Source organism: Seriola lalandi, unplaced genomic scaffold (assembly GCF_002814215.2).
Source record: "Seriola lalandi dorsalis isolate HSWRI2012SDOR001 ecotype SW California unplaced genomic scaffold, Sedor1 jcf7180002054975, whole genome shotgun sequence".
Lineage (NCBI taxonomy): Eukaryota > Metazoa > Chordata > Actinopteri > Carangiformes > Carangidae > Seriola > Seriola lalandi.
This window is the reverse complement of record NW_019525525.1, coordinates 844,595-859,125: the sequence shown is the minus strand read 5'-3', so window position 1 is coordinate 859,125 and position 14,531 is coordinate 844,595. Positions and strand designations below refer to the sequence as shown.

General features: G+C 41.6%; 1 protein-coding gene across 1 annotated transcript in view; it reads left to right on the top strand.

The window, feature by feature from the left end:
* tob1a (transducer of ERBB2, 1a) overlaps nucleotides 1-3,131 on the top strand; it is a 4,834-nt gene extending 1,703 nt beyond the window's left edge. Inside the window, exon 2 of the mRNA XM_023396291.2 lies at nucleotides 960-3,131. Within this exon, the coding sequence (XP_023252059.1) occupies nucleotides 1,174-2,193 (1,020 nt within the window). The 5' untranslated portion in view covers nucleotides 960-1,173 and the 3' untranslated portion in view covers nucleotides 2,194-3,131. The remainder of the gene's footprint in view (nucleotides 1-959) is intronic.
* The last annotated feature ends 11,400 nt before the right edge of the window (nucleotides 3,132-14,531 follow it).

Genomic DNA, 14,531 nt, shown 5'->3' with positions numbered 1-14,531 from the left:
GGGGGTTTGGGTTGTACTTTTAGGTATTTATAGAGCCTCGACAAGTTCACTCTCTGTATCCTTCAGCTCAGCTCTTCTAAAGGGCGAGGATCATTGTAGCACAGCCTATTTCCTTCAATTTGGTTTTATAGTTTATGACATTTCCATTTTATATAACGTCGTGTTTTAACGTCGGAGAATTTCCCCTTCTCTGTGCCAAAATTGCCAAACATATGGGTGTAGCCATAGTGGGTTAAGTCTTATTTCGACATTGTTTTTAATCTAGGAAGCGATCCGACTAATGGGTGGTTGCTGGACGCATATACCCAGCCCCAGTGACACGATTGTCAGTTTTAAAATCCACCTCAAATCATTTGCTCTGCCATTAGGCATTACTGACAATGCACTTCCTCAGTTACCCGTTTACCCGTTTTCGTCAATTAAATGCAACTTCGCATTCGTTTTCCTGTGTCCTGCTGTATGGATGTTATCCAGTAGTCTATTATGTAATAGGATTGCCTAGTCCTAGTGCGAGTCAATGTGTCCAATGCCTACTTTTTGACAGATAAACAATATGTGCACAGCTCAGTGCCAGATGAGCAAGAAATAAAGCTGACCCTGTATTAATATTTCTTCAATAGCTGCACATTTTCTCCTATCTGGTTGCTGCTGTGAGACTCTGTTCTGGTTGTGTGCTGCTGTGACACTCAGCTTATGATATCTGAGCTCACAACAGTCAAAACTGCAACATGCACTAGTACTTCAGACAGACACATTATAATTAAAGGTCACTTGTACTCCCCTTAAAAAGACTTAAGTAGTTGTGTCAAGTAGCCAAAAAGATCAGATGAATCGAAGAGATCTGCTGTGAATATTCAATAGGATCCTCTTAAAAATATTGACGTTTACTTATGAATTTATTTACACAACATGTTGAAATGAATGATTAAGAATTTTCTTTCCTCTACCAATTGTTGCAGGAAAAAATCATCACATCCCGTGGAAGGACACCACTTCTACAAAACCAGCACTTTTGCTTTTGAACCTGTTTTATCCAAGTTCTGGTTGCTTTTGCCATCCTGCCTGGAGAGCATCTGTGTTGCCAACCACGGATAAACAAAGCAGACCCAGTGGACACATTCAAGGTCAGACACACCTATTCTTCACGCACCTGGTAAACGTCAGCAGTTAGCTATGCAGCTTGAAATCCAAGTAGCTCTCAACTTCATCATCTCGTACCTGTACAACAAGCTGCCGAGGCGAAGGGTCAACATTTTCGGCGAGGAGCTGGAGCGCCAGCTGAAGCAGAAGTATGAGGGACACTGGTACCCTGACAAGCCATACAAGGGCTCAGGATTCAGATGCATTCACGTAGGGGAGAAGGTGGACCCTGTGGTGGAGAAGGCAGCCAAAGAGAGCGGGCTGGACATTGAGGATGTCCGCAACAACTTGCCCCAGGACCTCAGCGTGTGGATTGATCCCTTTGAGGTGTCCTATCAGATCGGGGAGAAAGGGCCTGTCAAAGTATTGTATGTTGATGACAGCAATGAAAGTGGAGCTAGCAGTGGGGGGCTTGATCTGGACAAGGAAATCAAGAACAGTTTCAATCCTGATGCACAGGTCTTCATGCCCATCAACGAGCCTGTGAATGGCACCTCTCCGGGCTCCAGCTCACCCTCTCCTCCTTTCGGCCACTCGGCAGCAGTCAGCCCCACCTTTATGCCCCGCTCCACGCAGCCTTTGACCTTCACAACAGCCACCTTCGCCGCCACCAAGTTTGGCTCCACTAAGATGAAGAGCAGCGGACGAAACAACAATGGCGGAAGTAGTGCTGCGAACAAGGTGGCACGCACCTCTCCCACCAACCTGGGCCTGAATGTGAACAGTCTCCTGAAACAGAAAGCCATCTCCACCTCCATGCACTCTCTGTACGGGTTGGGCCTCGGAGCGCAGCAGCAGCACCAGAAGCCCTCAGCCCTGTCCCCCAATGCAAAGGAGTTTGTGTTCCCCAGCCTGCAGGGCCAGGGCAGCCAGAGTGCTCTCTTTCCCGGGGACAGCTCGCTCAGCCTCAGCCCGCTGCAGTACAGCAATGCCTTCGACATGTTTGCGGCCTATGGTGGCCTTAACGACAAGTCCCTTATGGATGGCTTGAATTTCAGCTTGAACAACATGCAGTATTCTAACCAGCAATTCCAGCCAGTTATGGCCAACTAGTACATGTAAAGGTACTACCTAAGCTACTACTTCACACAGAAACGACCAGAGATAATGTGATGGGGGGAAACAAACACAAATGCACATTTCGAAAAAAAAAAAAAAAAGTGTAAACAAGAACAGAATGTCAAGGATAAAAGGAAAAAAGTGACTTGTCGACTGTAAGATCTGTGTTACGAGTCTAAGAGCATGAGCCCGAGGGTGAATTACTTTGCCCCCTTGAGTTATACCTTTTTTTTTTTTCTTAAATGATGAAGCTTGTAGTACAAGATGTCCAAGCTTGGTTACCTAAACTTCAACATGCATCATTGTTATTTCTTTTGCCAACCAAGCACAAAATATTTTTTTTATGTGACTGTTTTAAGATATAAAAAAGACAAAAAAAAAACCACCACAAGTCATGGCCTCTTTCAGTATTTAAACATAACTGGACACCGCCAATTTTTCAAGAAATTGGCATAAATAAGTGGGATTTCCTGGTCTTTTTTCTAATTGTATAATTTAATTTAGTACAGAGTTTGTAAAATATCAGAGTATCTATTGTTTCTACGACATGGTATTGCATTTATATCTTTTTACTACTCCAGTGATCTGTGATGGCTGCAGCAACTTTATGTTTTCTTTTTTTATTGAAATTATAAAATGAATCCATCTTAAAAAAAAACATTGACTATTCTAAAGATTGTGTACAGAATATTCCGTAGTGGTGGGATTTAAGAATATTTGCTTTTTTGAAAAACATAAGAGTTGTATTTTCTGTTAAGAGTTTAAAGATTTTTGCTATATTATGGACAAAATGTAATCGTATATTAATTTTGTACCTACATTGTGCAATACTTGATAAAACAAACGGTATAACAAAGTATTCGGAGTCAGTGTCTTACATGTTAAGAGGGACTGATAGTTTATTAAGTTTGTATTAAAAAGCTTGAAAATAATTACACTTGTACAGTTTGTCATTGGTTTTTGTGGTTGAGCTGGTCGATGCAGGTCTCACAGGACATTATCCAGAGTATTTTAGGGTTTTCTAACATGTCAGGGCAAATCCAGGGCAATGTCAGAAGAATCAGGTTTTTCCTAAACACGCCCACATTCATGTTAATTCACCTGTTCGCTACATTGGTGTGTCCTTAGCAAACAGTTTGACAGTTCACTTACAGCTGACAGATTGCAGGGTAAGCTTGTTACATTAGTGAACCGTATCAGGAACTAATGCTACAGTAGATAATTTATCACATGCTGCAACACATTTCATATCCTTTGCCAGTAGCCCAGATATATTAGTACACACGTGTCTCCACAAGCTCTTAGCAACATTTGTTCACACCACACAGGGTCTGTTGGTTAACAGTTGCCCATGGGCCAAGCGTCATTACACATATGGATACTGGGTGTGTGATAGTGTCAAGCCTGATAACCTCCTGAACTTAAGCCTGGCCTCAAATGTATGACATGTTAGCTGTTAGCTAACAGACTGCTAAACCACCAAACAAAATTCAGAGGCATTAACTACACGACACACAGGCAGACCCCTGATAGTGCAGGAGCTTTTAGCATAGAAGCATTTATAGAAGACGCCTATTTGATGAAAATGCAGATGTACTTATTAAGTGCCACCATGTTTAGTGGAGCATATGAAAAGGCAAAATTTGTTTAAGTAACTCTCTCTGCATCATCAGCCCATGAGCCTGCGTATGTGACAGGTTAGGCAGACATTGTTTAAATTGTTTAAAGTGCTTGTTTGCAAGATACTGATTCCCAACCAGCTCCAGGGTACTGTTCCTCTCCGCTCTGACCTCCCTGTCAAAAAGAGTCCAGAAAACACCCCCCACACCCACCCTCCAGGGAGTCAGCAGACTCATTATTAATTGTAATAATAAAACACATCATGCAGTACTGGAAAACAGTGTTGAAACATGTTCAGGAGTGTGTAGCTGAATGCCAAGCTGGTCAGTTACATTTCACCCAGTGTCCTCAAGGATATGGCCTGTCAATGAATAACTGGCTGTAGTTTTAATGCAGGGGCAAAATGAGGTGCAAACAAGTATATCTTAAGAGAGCGTTGTCATATATTGAGGTTAGAAAATAATAGAATGGCTGAGCATTTACTGAGACTTTGTCATTTCAGATGAACTTTTAACCTTTCCAAAGGTTTTCCTAACACGTAAGGTAGCTTTTTTGATATTCAGCTATTTACATTGTTGCTTGATACATTAGTTTGCACATTTATACAGTAATGATTACAATAATTAGGGGCATTATTTTTTAGCAGCAAGGTAAATCCAAGCTTTTGAGATGGCTTTTGGTAGCAGATAAAATTGTTGGGGTTATACTGTGTATGCTGAAGGTAAATTCTAGCTTTTTTTTTAATACTCAATGTGTAATTTCTGCTGCATCAGAGCAAAAGTACATTTTTTGATGACCAGTATTGAAGTTGAGACCTCTGTGGTGTTACTGCTGTTGCTCCTGATGAGAGGTTGTTGGACTGTATCATGCTAGCACTGACTGACTAAAATCACCCTGACCCTGCCGACATATCATGGTCCCTCTGGGGCTGGCTCATCATCGCTTGTCTGTCTGCGTGTCCCCTGATACACTTGGGGCTTGATGGGCTGTGTAAAGTTCAGAGTGTGTGTGTGGGTTTATCTCAGCTGCTGATACTGTGAGTGTTACAGAGTCTGGTGGGAGTGTGTTTGTTTATCTTGGTCTGTGACACAGTGTTTGTGTGCATGTATGATCATCGTCGGGGTGGATGTCTGCGTGGAACACAGCATTCTGAAAATACCTTTGATGGATTATGATTTCTTTTTGCAAAACTGTTTTGCCCAACACAGTCGTTTTATTGATGGTTTTCTGTAGATAACACCTCAGCACTGTGACTATCCAAGCTTGTGTAGGAGAGGCAGAGCAGTCATGGACATCAGCTCTCTCTTTATCCAGGTTGTGTTATTCTACGCTCGGTGAGAATCAATAGGGCATACAAGGTTGTGACCAGATATGTCCTGGGTTTGTAAATGAAAAGGAGTGTGTACTATAAACTCCAGAGATAACTATTACTGCTGGAGTTTTTTTTTTTTTGTTCTCTTTTCATTTAAATTTAAATGAGATTGGTATTATATTACTTGTTGTGTTAAGAAAGAGTTATGTCATCCTTCAGTTGTAGGCAAAAATCCAACAAAGCCTTCCTGATTGGGGAGGTTATATCTGGAATAAAGTCTGTAATTGATTACTGATTATTTTTAATTTTTAAAATGAATGTCCTGTTGTCTCCTTTAACCACAGGAGACATTTTTCAAAAAATGTAAGTCACCACCAACCTTACCATATACATGCCTCCTTGATCCTTACCTGCAACACGCAAACATGTGATACATGGCAATAATATTATCTTTTTTTATTTTGAAATTTAAAAATATATATTTTTTTTATAAGGTAACAACAGTCATAAAATAATATATTTTGTTACTTCCCAACCCTGGCTAAATCCCCAGCGGTGACTGAAGGACAAAGAGGGGAGATGGAGACAAAAGTGAGAGAGTGATAAAGTGTGATGTAGAAGACGTGAAGTACTAAGAATACCAGTGAGGAGAAAAATGCATGTAAGACGAGGCTGAGAGTGGAATCAGGATAGCAAAGGGAAACAAACAGAGACAGAGGCTTGGTGAGCAGAAGAGGGAATGGGATAATCATGGAGTAATGTGACTGGGAGAGAGAAAGAGTGAGAGTGAAACACTGCCGGCGCCATTATTGATACTAATACGGTGCCAAATACACCCCTCAGCCCCCACCCTCCACCCCCAACCCCAGTACCTCTCTTTGCCTGTCATAAAAACAGGTGGTGCTCAGCTCAGCTTGTGGTCCCAGCCAGCCGACAGGGCCGTATGGTAATGTCACCCTCCTCAGCAAAAAAGCAGTTAATGGCTTTTCAGTCCCTCGCCTTAGTCCAACCCCTCGCCCCATCTATTTCTGGAAGCATACTGGAGCCGATTGAGCAATGATAAGCTGGAGGGAATTGTGCTTTCCTCTGAACATTACTTCACCACACCTTATCTGTATCTCACAGGGGAAAAGTAAAGTAGAGGATCTCAGCCCAACATGGAAGAATCTATTCAGTGCCTGATGCTTCTGTGCAGCAGCAAAAAAACAAAAAATAAAAGCCAAACTCCAGAAATGTTTTGTTTGTAAGGTTGTGCAACAAATATGAGAGATTAGTCTTCTTAAACATCTTGCCTCTAGTACACATTAAGGAGAGCATTTGTTGACTGGTCTCAGTTGAAGCTTACGTGACTACCAAGGGTATTGACACAGTTGCTTTTAACAGTTGCTCACACACCCATTTGGAACACATGAGCTTTTGCTGGTAGGCAGACAAGAAACAGTTTATATTCATTCAAACCGATTCCTGTGCCGTTCTTGTACACCCTGCAGCTGAAGACTAACTAACTAACTAACTAGTGCTAATTCAAACAGAGCTAGGACTTCGGTTTTTTACAAAGGTTGATGTGTGTAGCTATATGAAGAATGCATGTGGTTTTTTTTTAACGACTCTTATAGAGGAGCTTTCTGTGGTGGATTCATTGCATGCCTGGTGATTCTTGTCATAACACTTTCCTGTCTCCCTGTGTACACACTGCCACACACACCCACATACATTGTAAACTGTATTTAGAATTTCTGATGCATGGTGGGAGTTGTCCAGTTTGCTTTGTACACTGATATCCTCAGCAGACACTCACGTGCCCAGCCCTTTAAACTGCAGCTGCTCTTATCTGCAGAAGGAAACTAAAAACAAACACAGGGTCCTGGGCCTCCCCACCTCTCCCTCCCCACACCTCTCGGGATGATGTACTTTGGGTTCCAGTGCAGTCTATCACGCCACTCCTCTACCTGCCACTGGGCCCCCGTGATACTTTACAGCAGAGGGGTGGGAACAGAAAACTAACTACCTAAGTTGAATCCTTGCCAATGTGTAAATCAACTATGGCTATGCTGTTTATAGGCTTTTCTTTTCAGGCTTTCCATGTCTACGTGTGCTGCCTTATCTGGTAGAGATAGAGGTTTCTCTCACATCTGATATGTTATTGTTTTGTCTGGATTTAGTTCATTTGTTTACTGCTGCATGATTTGACGAGATAGTTCAGGTCAGAGTTCTGTTACAGCATGTCACATTTCAAAAACGTGCTGCATTTAGAAATATGAGTCATGGCTTATCTTTAAAAACATACTGCATCTCAATATTTCTGTTGTTAGGGGATTTGTACCTCTATTTCTGGAGGTAAGGGACCAGCTTTCCTCTGTAGTTGTGAGGAATCTTGCTGCTTTCTACAGTGTCCAAGCAACATGAATCAGACTCATCTTGTCAAGCGGAGATTAATCAGTGCTGTGCAATCTGCAGATCTGTGGCTCTGGTGGGGAGTCAAGAATAGGGGAAAGTATTGGAGGGTGGACACCTGCTATTCATCACTTCCTGGTGTGTGTCCGAGTGAGAAAGAAAGACAGGGAGGACACTATAGCAACAACGGAATCTTATGGCGTCTCGGAGAAGCTTCATGTCCAGAAGAGGCGGATTTGTAACCAGGAGAGGAAGGAGAGGTGTCAGGGCATGCTGGGAAAGACTGGAGAGGAAAAACAAAATGCACACACAAATGCTTAAAACACATATATCCATGTACACAAACAGAAAAGAGTATATGAGTGAAACTTCCTGCTCTGAATCGAGAAAAACAAAATTATCTAAACATCAATAGAGATTCCGCAGTCCGTCCTAATACCATAGGAATATGAACCTTTCCCTCCACAGCCTGCTGTTGCTTTCCAAACACCTTTTTTTGTCTACTTAAGAGTCAGGCTGGATTTACCTGACTGCTTTGAACACTTTCATTCATAACAGTTATACATATTTAAGGAAAAGAAAACACGCAGCTTCTGACCTGCAACTTCATATCCCGCACTTTCCGTAACTGTGTGTGCAGGAAGTGAAAACATGCAGCGATAAAGCAATCTCTGTATCATTCACAGGCAGCGGTGCAGGGCAGTAATCATGAATGAACACTTCTATGTGAGTTTTGTGCCCTTGAGAAATGCTGGGATGAGGTTCACTCCAGAGTGTGTGGTTATAGTGGCAAAATAGAGGCAAAATAAGTTATGATTATTAGAGTGGCAAATGGCACATGTGATTGCAAGTAATAACTCAAGAATGTAACAGCTTCTGAGGAGAAGTGTTTTCATTTGACAGCAGTTGAGAGTTGTCTAAGTGAACCTGTTTGGACATCACCAGGAAATGTCTTCGCAGCTGGAACGGCACTGACTGACTAAGGACTCTGGAATTTCAACCATCCCACTAATAAGGCTGCCTGGGACACTCACGTGCAGGCCTGAACACACACTTCCCCATTTAACTTTCTCCAACATGTAACTACATTACTGCTTTAAATTCCAAAGTAAAACAAAAGTGTAAAGCAAGTCCTTTTATTTCAGCTATTTTACCTTTGAAGTTAGAATATCATACTAGACCAAATAAGGCTGTATCACCAAAATCTTGCTACACTAAGAAAAGATGGCTTTTATTTCCTGTGAATTCTACACTTCATTTCTAAGAGGGGCGACGTGTTAGTTGTTTATTTCAAAGGTTACATAGTCTCAATTTAGGATAAAGAGAACTGTTGAAGTGAGAAGTGTTATCTCTGCTATTGACCATATTAACTTGACATAGCCTGTTGGGGTGGGTGTGCACCTCCATGCAAATTAAACTTTTATTTACATGCATTTACACCACAATTAGACAAGTCATTTGCATTGGTAAATGTAAAACATGTTCCATTAACAGTTTAACCTCCATGTTTAGTTCATTTGCATTTTCATTTTCCCTGGGAGTGTTACTTCCCACGGCTCTAATGTTTGCACTGCTTAACACATTATCCTCAAAGTGAGATACAGAGAGATTGAGGGGTGGGGGGGTAGTAGCTCCCAGAAGCAGCTGACATCCAACATCATATGGAACTGAATGCACTAAATAGTATTAATGTTTCAGTTAAATATGCCTGACCTTTTTCTTCCCCAGGACTCATAACAGTTTTGCTTTTCACTGCCTGCAGCTGGTCTTAACGTTCTCCACCACTGTCAAGCAGATGCTTTGGCTGCCCTTCACTGGAAAAAAAGAATCTGTCTTCCTTCCTATTTCTTTGAAAACTGATACACCGTCAGTTTTTCCCTTTGCTTCAGACACTTAGTGATGATGGAATGAACAGACCATGATCTGTATGTCAGGTGAAAATATGTGTCTGCTCTCCACCTCCAGCGAGAGCTTAAGAGTTGACTGTATCTGCTCAGCCTCCCCCAATGCCCTCACTGTAGTGCAGCCCCAGTTTGTGCAATGATTTGGGGAATGTAGCAGACACCTGTCAACCAACAGCACCGCACAGAGAGCCTCTAATGAAGCCAGACTTCGTGGTTATGATAGAGATTCCTACATCCAACCCCCCAACCTTGTGAAGGAAAGTACATTTATTTCTGTGTTTTAGGTGCATCAGTACTCAGCAAAATTATTCTTAAAATGATTTTGAGAGCAAAAGTCATCTTTTATGAAGACAATTCATATTTAAGTCCCTTTAGGAGTTAGTTTGTAACCCTTTTATATTGTTTTTACACAGAATATAGCGGTAAATATATTTTTTAAAAAGAACGAAAGAAAGAAAGACAGTTTCTTTAATTGCTTCAAACATATTATTACAATGTTTTTATTTGCTGCTCCTCTTCCCAGTCCTTTAATCAGTTCCCTAACAACATCAAATTAATTGCATTGTGTATTGTTGTGTTGTTGTGTGAGACATTTTACATTGTGAAACAAACATAAACTGTCAGGTATCATCTAGGGCTGTTTACAAGGGCCTCATCATTTGTCACATGCCAAAATACCGTATGACACAACTAAATAGAGAGAGGGAGTAGTTGGAGCCTGTTAACTTGCTGTTGAATCCAGTTTGGGGAGAGGACGCATCCGAAACAATGCCTGAATTAATCGCTCTGTGTGGGTGACTGCTGATGCAAATTCATACGCTCTCGGCAATAAACACTGACATATATGAGAACTGGAGCTCTGGACGAACCAATCACCTCTCACCACATAACCAAGTGGAAAGACCATTAGCACTTTATCAAACACTTGTTAACACAGACATAGCTTATATTATCATGCTAATCAGTATGTTGCTGATGCATGGATCAGTCTGTGAAACAAGTATAGTGTGTTATCATAGTCACATATATCCATATAGATCGTGTTGTACTCAGTCCATGGCATTGTGCTGCAGGCTCTCTCTCCCACACACAGACACGTCACCGCTTTCACCAATCATTATGATCCGATTAACATAATACTCTCAAAAAAAGGCTCAGTAACACGTTACATTACGCAGCAGTTGTTGATTCTGATGCAAAATACAACAACAGTCATGTCCTAATACTGTGTACTTATGTGAATGTGTGCTTTGTTTGTGGTCCTATGTTTCAGTATCATAGATTGTCCTTGTGTGCCCGGGTGGGTTTTTTGTATTTTATTACATAGCACTAAATTCCAATGGATTCCTAATGATTATTGCCTCTACTTCCCATCAGACGCATTACAACATACATTGCATTTGGTGGAGACAATTATTCTTAGTATCTTTTATATCTGAACTCTTTTATCAGCCAATGATTTTTTTTTCTTCTTTTTTTCCACATTTCCCCTGGCATGCAATGAATTGTACATTAACGTGACTTTACATGTATTTGTACTGTATATGTCCAGCTACATCCGGCCAATGCGATATACATCTGTGCATTTTTTAACAAAGGAAAGATCAGATATGTAATGAAAACACACAGGGTGTATACATTACATTAAATATTGGTTGTATACTATAGCTATGTCCCAATTCAGTGGCAGCATCCTTCTGATGCCGTGGTCAACGGAGGCGTGACCCCTGAAGACCACATTGACCACAAAGGCCAAACCTAAATGAGACGGTCTTGTCTATGGAGGATTTCCTATTTGTCCTCGGTCCAGCTTATTTTCTTTTTATCCACCCTTTGCATCCTTCGTTGCCCAGGAAGCGAAGGACGCATTTCTCTGCCACAATTCAAGGAGCCTTGAAGTGGGACAGCCATGTCACACTGCTGTGATGCAATTGGTCTTCAAATGAAGCCTTCGAAGGATTTGGCCAGTGAATTGAGACACAGCTTGTATGTGTACGTGTCTTTGTTAAAGGAGCACTTTGACATTTTCAGGAATATGCTTATTCGCTTTCTTGCTGACATGGGAAGGTGGATCCTGTCTACATGGTAAATATGAAGCTACAGCCAGTGGCCAGTTAGCTTAACTTACCCAAGATATATCCTAGTACATAGCTCCCTTTGTATTTTGTACAAATTAAACAAACAAGATTTAATGTGTTAGTGAGTACTAGAGGTACTAACAGCCAGATTTTGTCACCTTTGGACAGAGCCAGGCTAAATGTTTCCCTCTGTTTCAAGTCTTTATGCTAAGCTAAGCAAACCAGCTGCTGGCTGTACCTTCATAGTTAATGCAAAGACTTGAGAGCATTATCAGAGAAGGAGGATGAATTTAGTTGACATTGTATAAAGAGTGACAAAGACTAGCCTCTAGGAGGGATGGGTCAGCACAACCAAGGACTTTCATTCAGGAGAACGCCGTTCATGTCCTGTGTGAAACCTTTAATAAATGTTGTTTCTTTTTACCTGTGACCATTCCACAACCTTAACCGTGTGTTTATTACTGTAACCATGACGACCAATGTCCTCTAACCTTAAGGAAGCACTTCCTTTGAACTTTTTGTGCCTAAACCTACCCAAACTATGACTGTTACACAGCCTTGACTAGATTTTTATTAGATACCATGACGACGAAGGTCAGGTATTTCTACCTCTGGTACGCTCTTATGGGTCGTATGTGAGGGTAGGGATGCCCGTCTGGGTTGGAGGGCTCGTTGAGTAGATTACCATCCCTGATTGAGACTGCACTGTGTTTATGTTGTAGTGTTTGTTTTGTACACACAGCACAGGTGGACTAAATGATGTCACTCCCCTCCCACACAGAACAAAGATGCTTAAGGCTACTCCTTGTGTGTAGGCTGTGTGTGTGTGTGTGTGGTGTGTGTGTGGGAAGTGGTGATGGGTACTCAGCGGGTGGCGTTGCTTATGAACGTCAGAGATGAAGCAACGTTAGACAGAGAATTGGGGGGGCTTCTGTCACTTAATGTCTGTCTCCCTCTCTCACCTACTCTCCCATTCTCTCTCCCTCTGTCTCGCGCACATGGACCGAGCCCAGCACACTGTGGTGTCTGAGTCAACTACGTGGAGCATGATTTGTAGAGAGAAATCCCACAGAGCACCAGCAGTGTATAAACACAAGACTGCACAAGACCAACATTACAGATCCGATAGAGAGAGAGACACAGAAAGAGAGGGAGAGAGACGAGTGACAAAAAACGAAGAAAAAAGATTCCCACTCTCAAAACTATGTTGAGCTTGAGTTCTACTGAGCTTCAGTAAGTGGATAGTCACCCCTGACATCATCCTGCAAGATCCCTTGATAAACTTGGGAATTCATTTTCCCCTCGATATTAACCTGTCTATGCCCAGACGCAGCAGAGCCCCAAATCATGATGCTCCCTCCACTGTAAATCACTGTTGCGATGATGTTTTCATGTTGGTATGCAGTTCCCTTTTTACACCATACATAGTGCTGCAAGTTCTTCCTAAACAATTCAATCTTAGTTTCATCAGTCTGCAAAACATCTTCAGATCATCAGATTTGAACCAGCTCCAATGATTCATTTGAGCCTTAAGCTGTTACTCTGAGCTTCTTTGTTACATTACTGATCATTTTGCGTCATCCTAGCTGGGAGCCCAATTGTAGAGAGAGTAGTCACAGAACTAAATCATTTCATTTACAGACAGTTTGCCTGACTATGGACTGAAGAGTATCCAAACTCTTTTGAGATGATTCTGTTACCCTTTCACCTTCATACAAATCAACAATTCTTGATCCTAAATCCTCTGAGATCTTTTTTTATGAAGCATGGTTCATTTTAGTGAAAAGCAAACTAAAAAAAAAGTCAATCAGATAATCTGGCCCATTTTTAGTTTGAAAACTCCGGGGTTGCATTGTAGTCTGGACCGGCAAAAATGGAGATCTTCGGAAACGATGCTGCAGACACCCACATTCGGTTGTCTTATCAGCCTCGACTACCACCGGTGAATGCAGCATGGATCGCAGAATTAAAAGTGTTGTTGTTGCAGCTGTTGTGCTGGTGCAGTTAAAATCTGCATTTTAATGCTACAACTGCCCTCGCTGCTCCTCGTTCGTAGTATTTTCTGCAACAACTGCAGAGTAGACAATCTGCATCCTGATCACACTGGCCTGCGCACGCCCAGTGTTTGTGAATGGTCATGAGATTCAGGTGTCTTAGTATGGATGGAGATTACATTTAATGCGAAACGAAAATACTTGTCTTGACGGAGATTAGTAGTATTAGTAGCTGTATAGACATCATTTTCATCTGTCAGTGAAGAAAGTAAACACAGGTTTCAACTGATATGTAGTGAAATTCTCTACGATTCTGCTGCCTGTCCGGTTTGCTGACATGATCAAACAACCAACATGTTAAGGCAAGATTTTGTAGTAACGAGATCCCATTCACTGGCACTGATCAGCAGGTGATCAGATGAGAAAGTCAATGATCTTGTTTTTGTACAATATCATGCAGAACCAAAGTAGAGTTATTTTAGGCAATTATTTAAAATCATCTAAAGAACATCAAACACCTTTAACAGTAATGTCATATAACCGCTGTCTATACAACTTTTGGTTTGTGAGTCAACAGTTTGCCCTCTGGTTAAATGTCAGAGTCTTCATTGCCAACTATTTAGGCATGTTAACACTTGTGCAGAATATAATCCCATCTACCACAAATTACATGACTTTATTTATCTATCATCCCGATGATGAACTTCACCGTGTCTGCCCTCCAACCTTTTTCAGGATATTTTTAGCATGTACAAAAGTGAGAACTCACTGTCACGCTGTTTCTGTGCTGAGCCATAACGGTGCTAAAGAGGAGTAGAAACCGAGCTCTTCTTGAATAATTGGAGGGTCATACAGCATCTGTGTCTCTCTCTCTCTCTCTCTCTCTCTCTCCACATACCGTGGTGTAGCGGTGAACTGAGCTACGCCAGCAGTTTGCCTGGAGGGAAGGAGGAAAGAAGGAAAGACTGTTTTATCTTGAGCAGGATTAAATGATTAGGGAGGGAAAAGAGGTAAAGGAAAACAAGTGCAC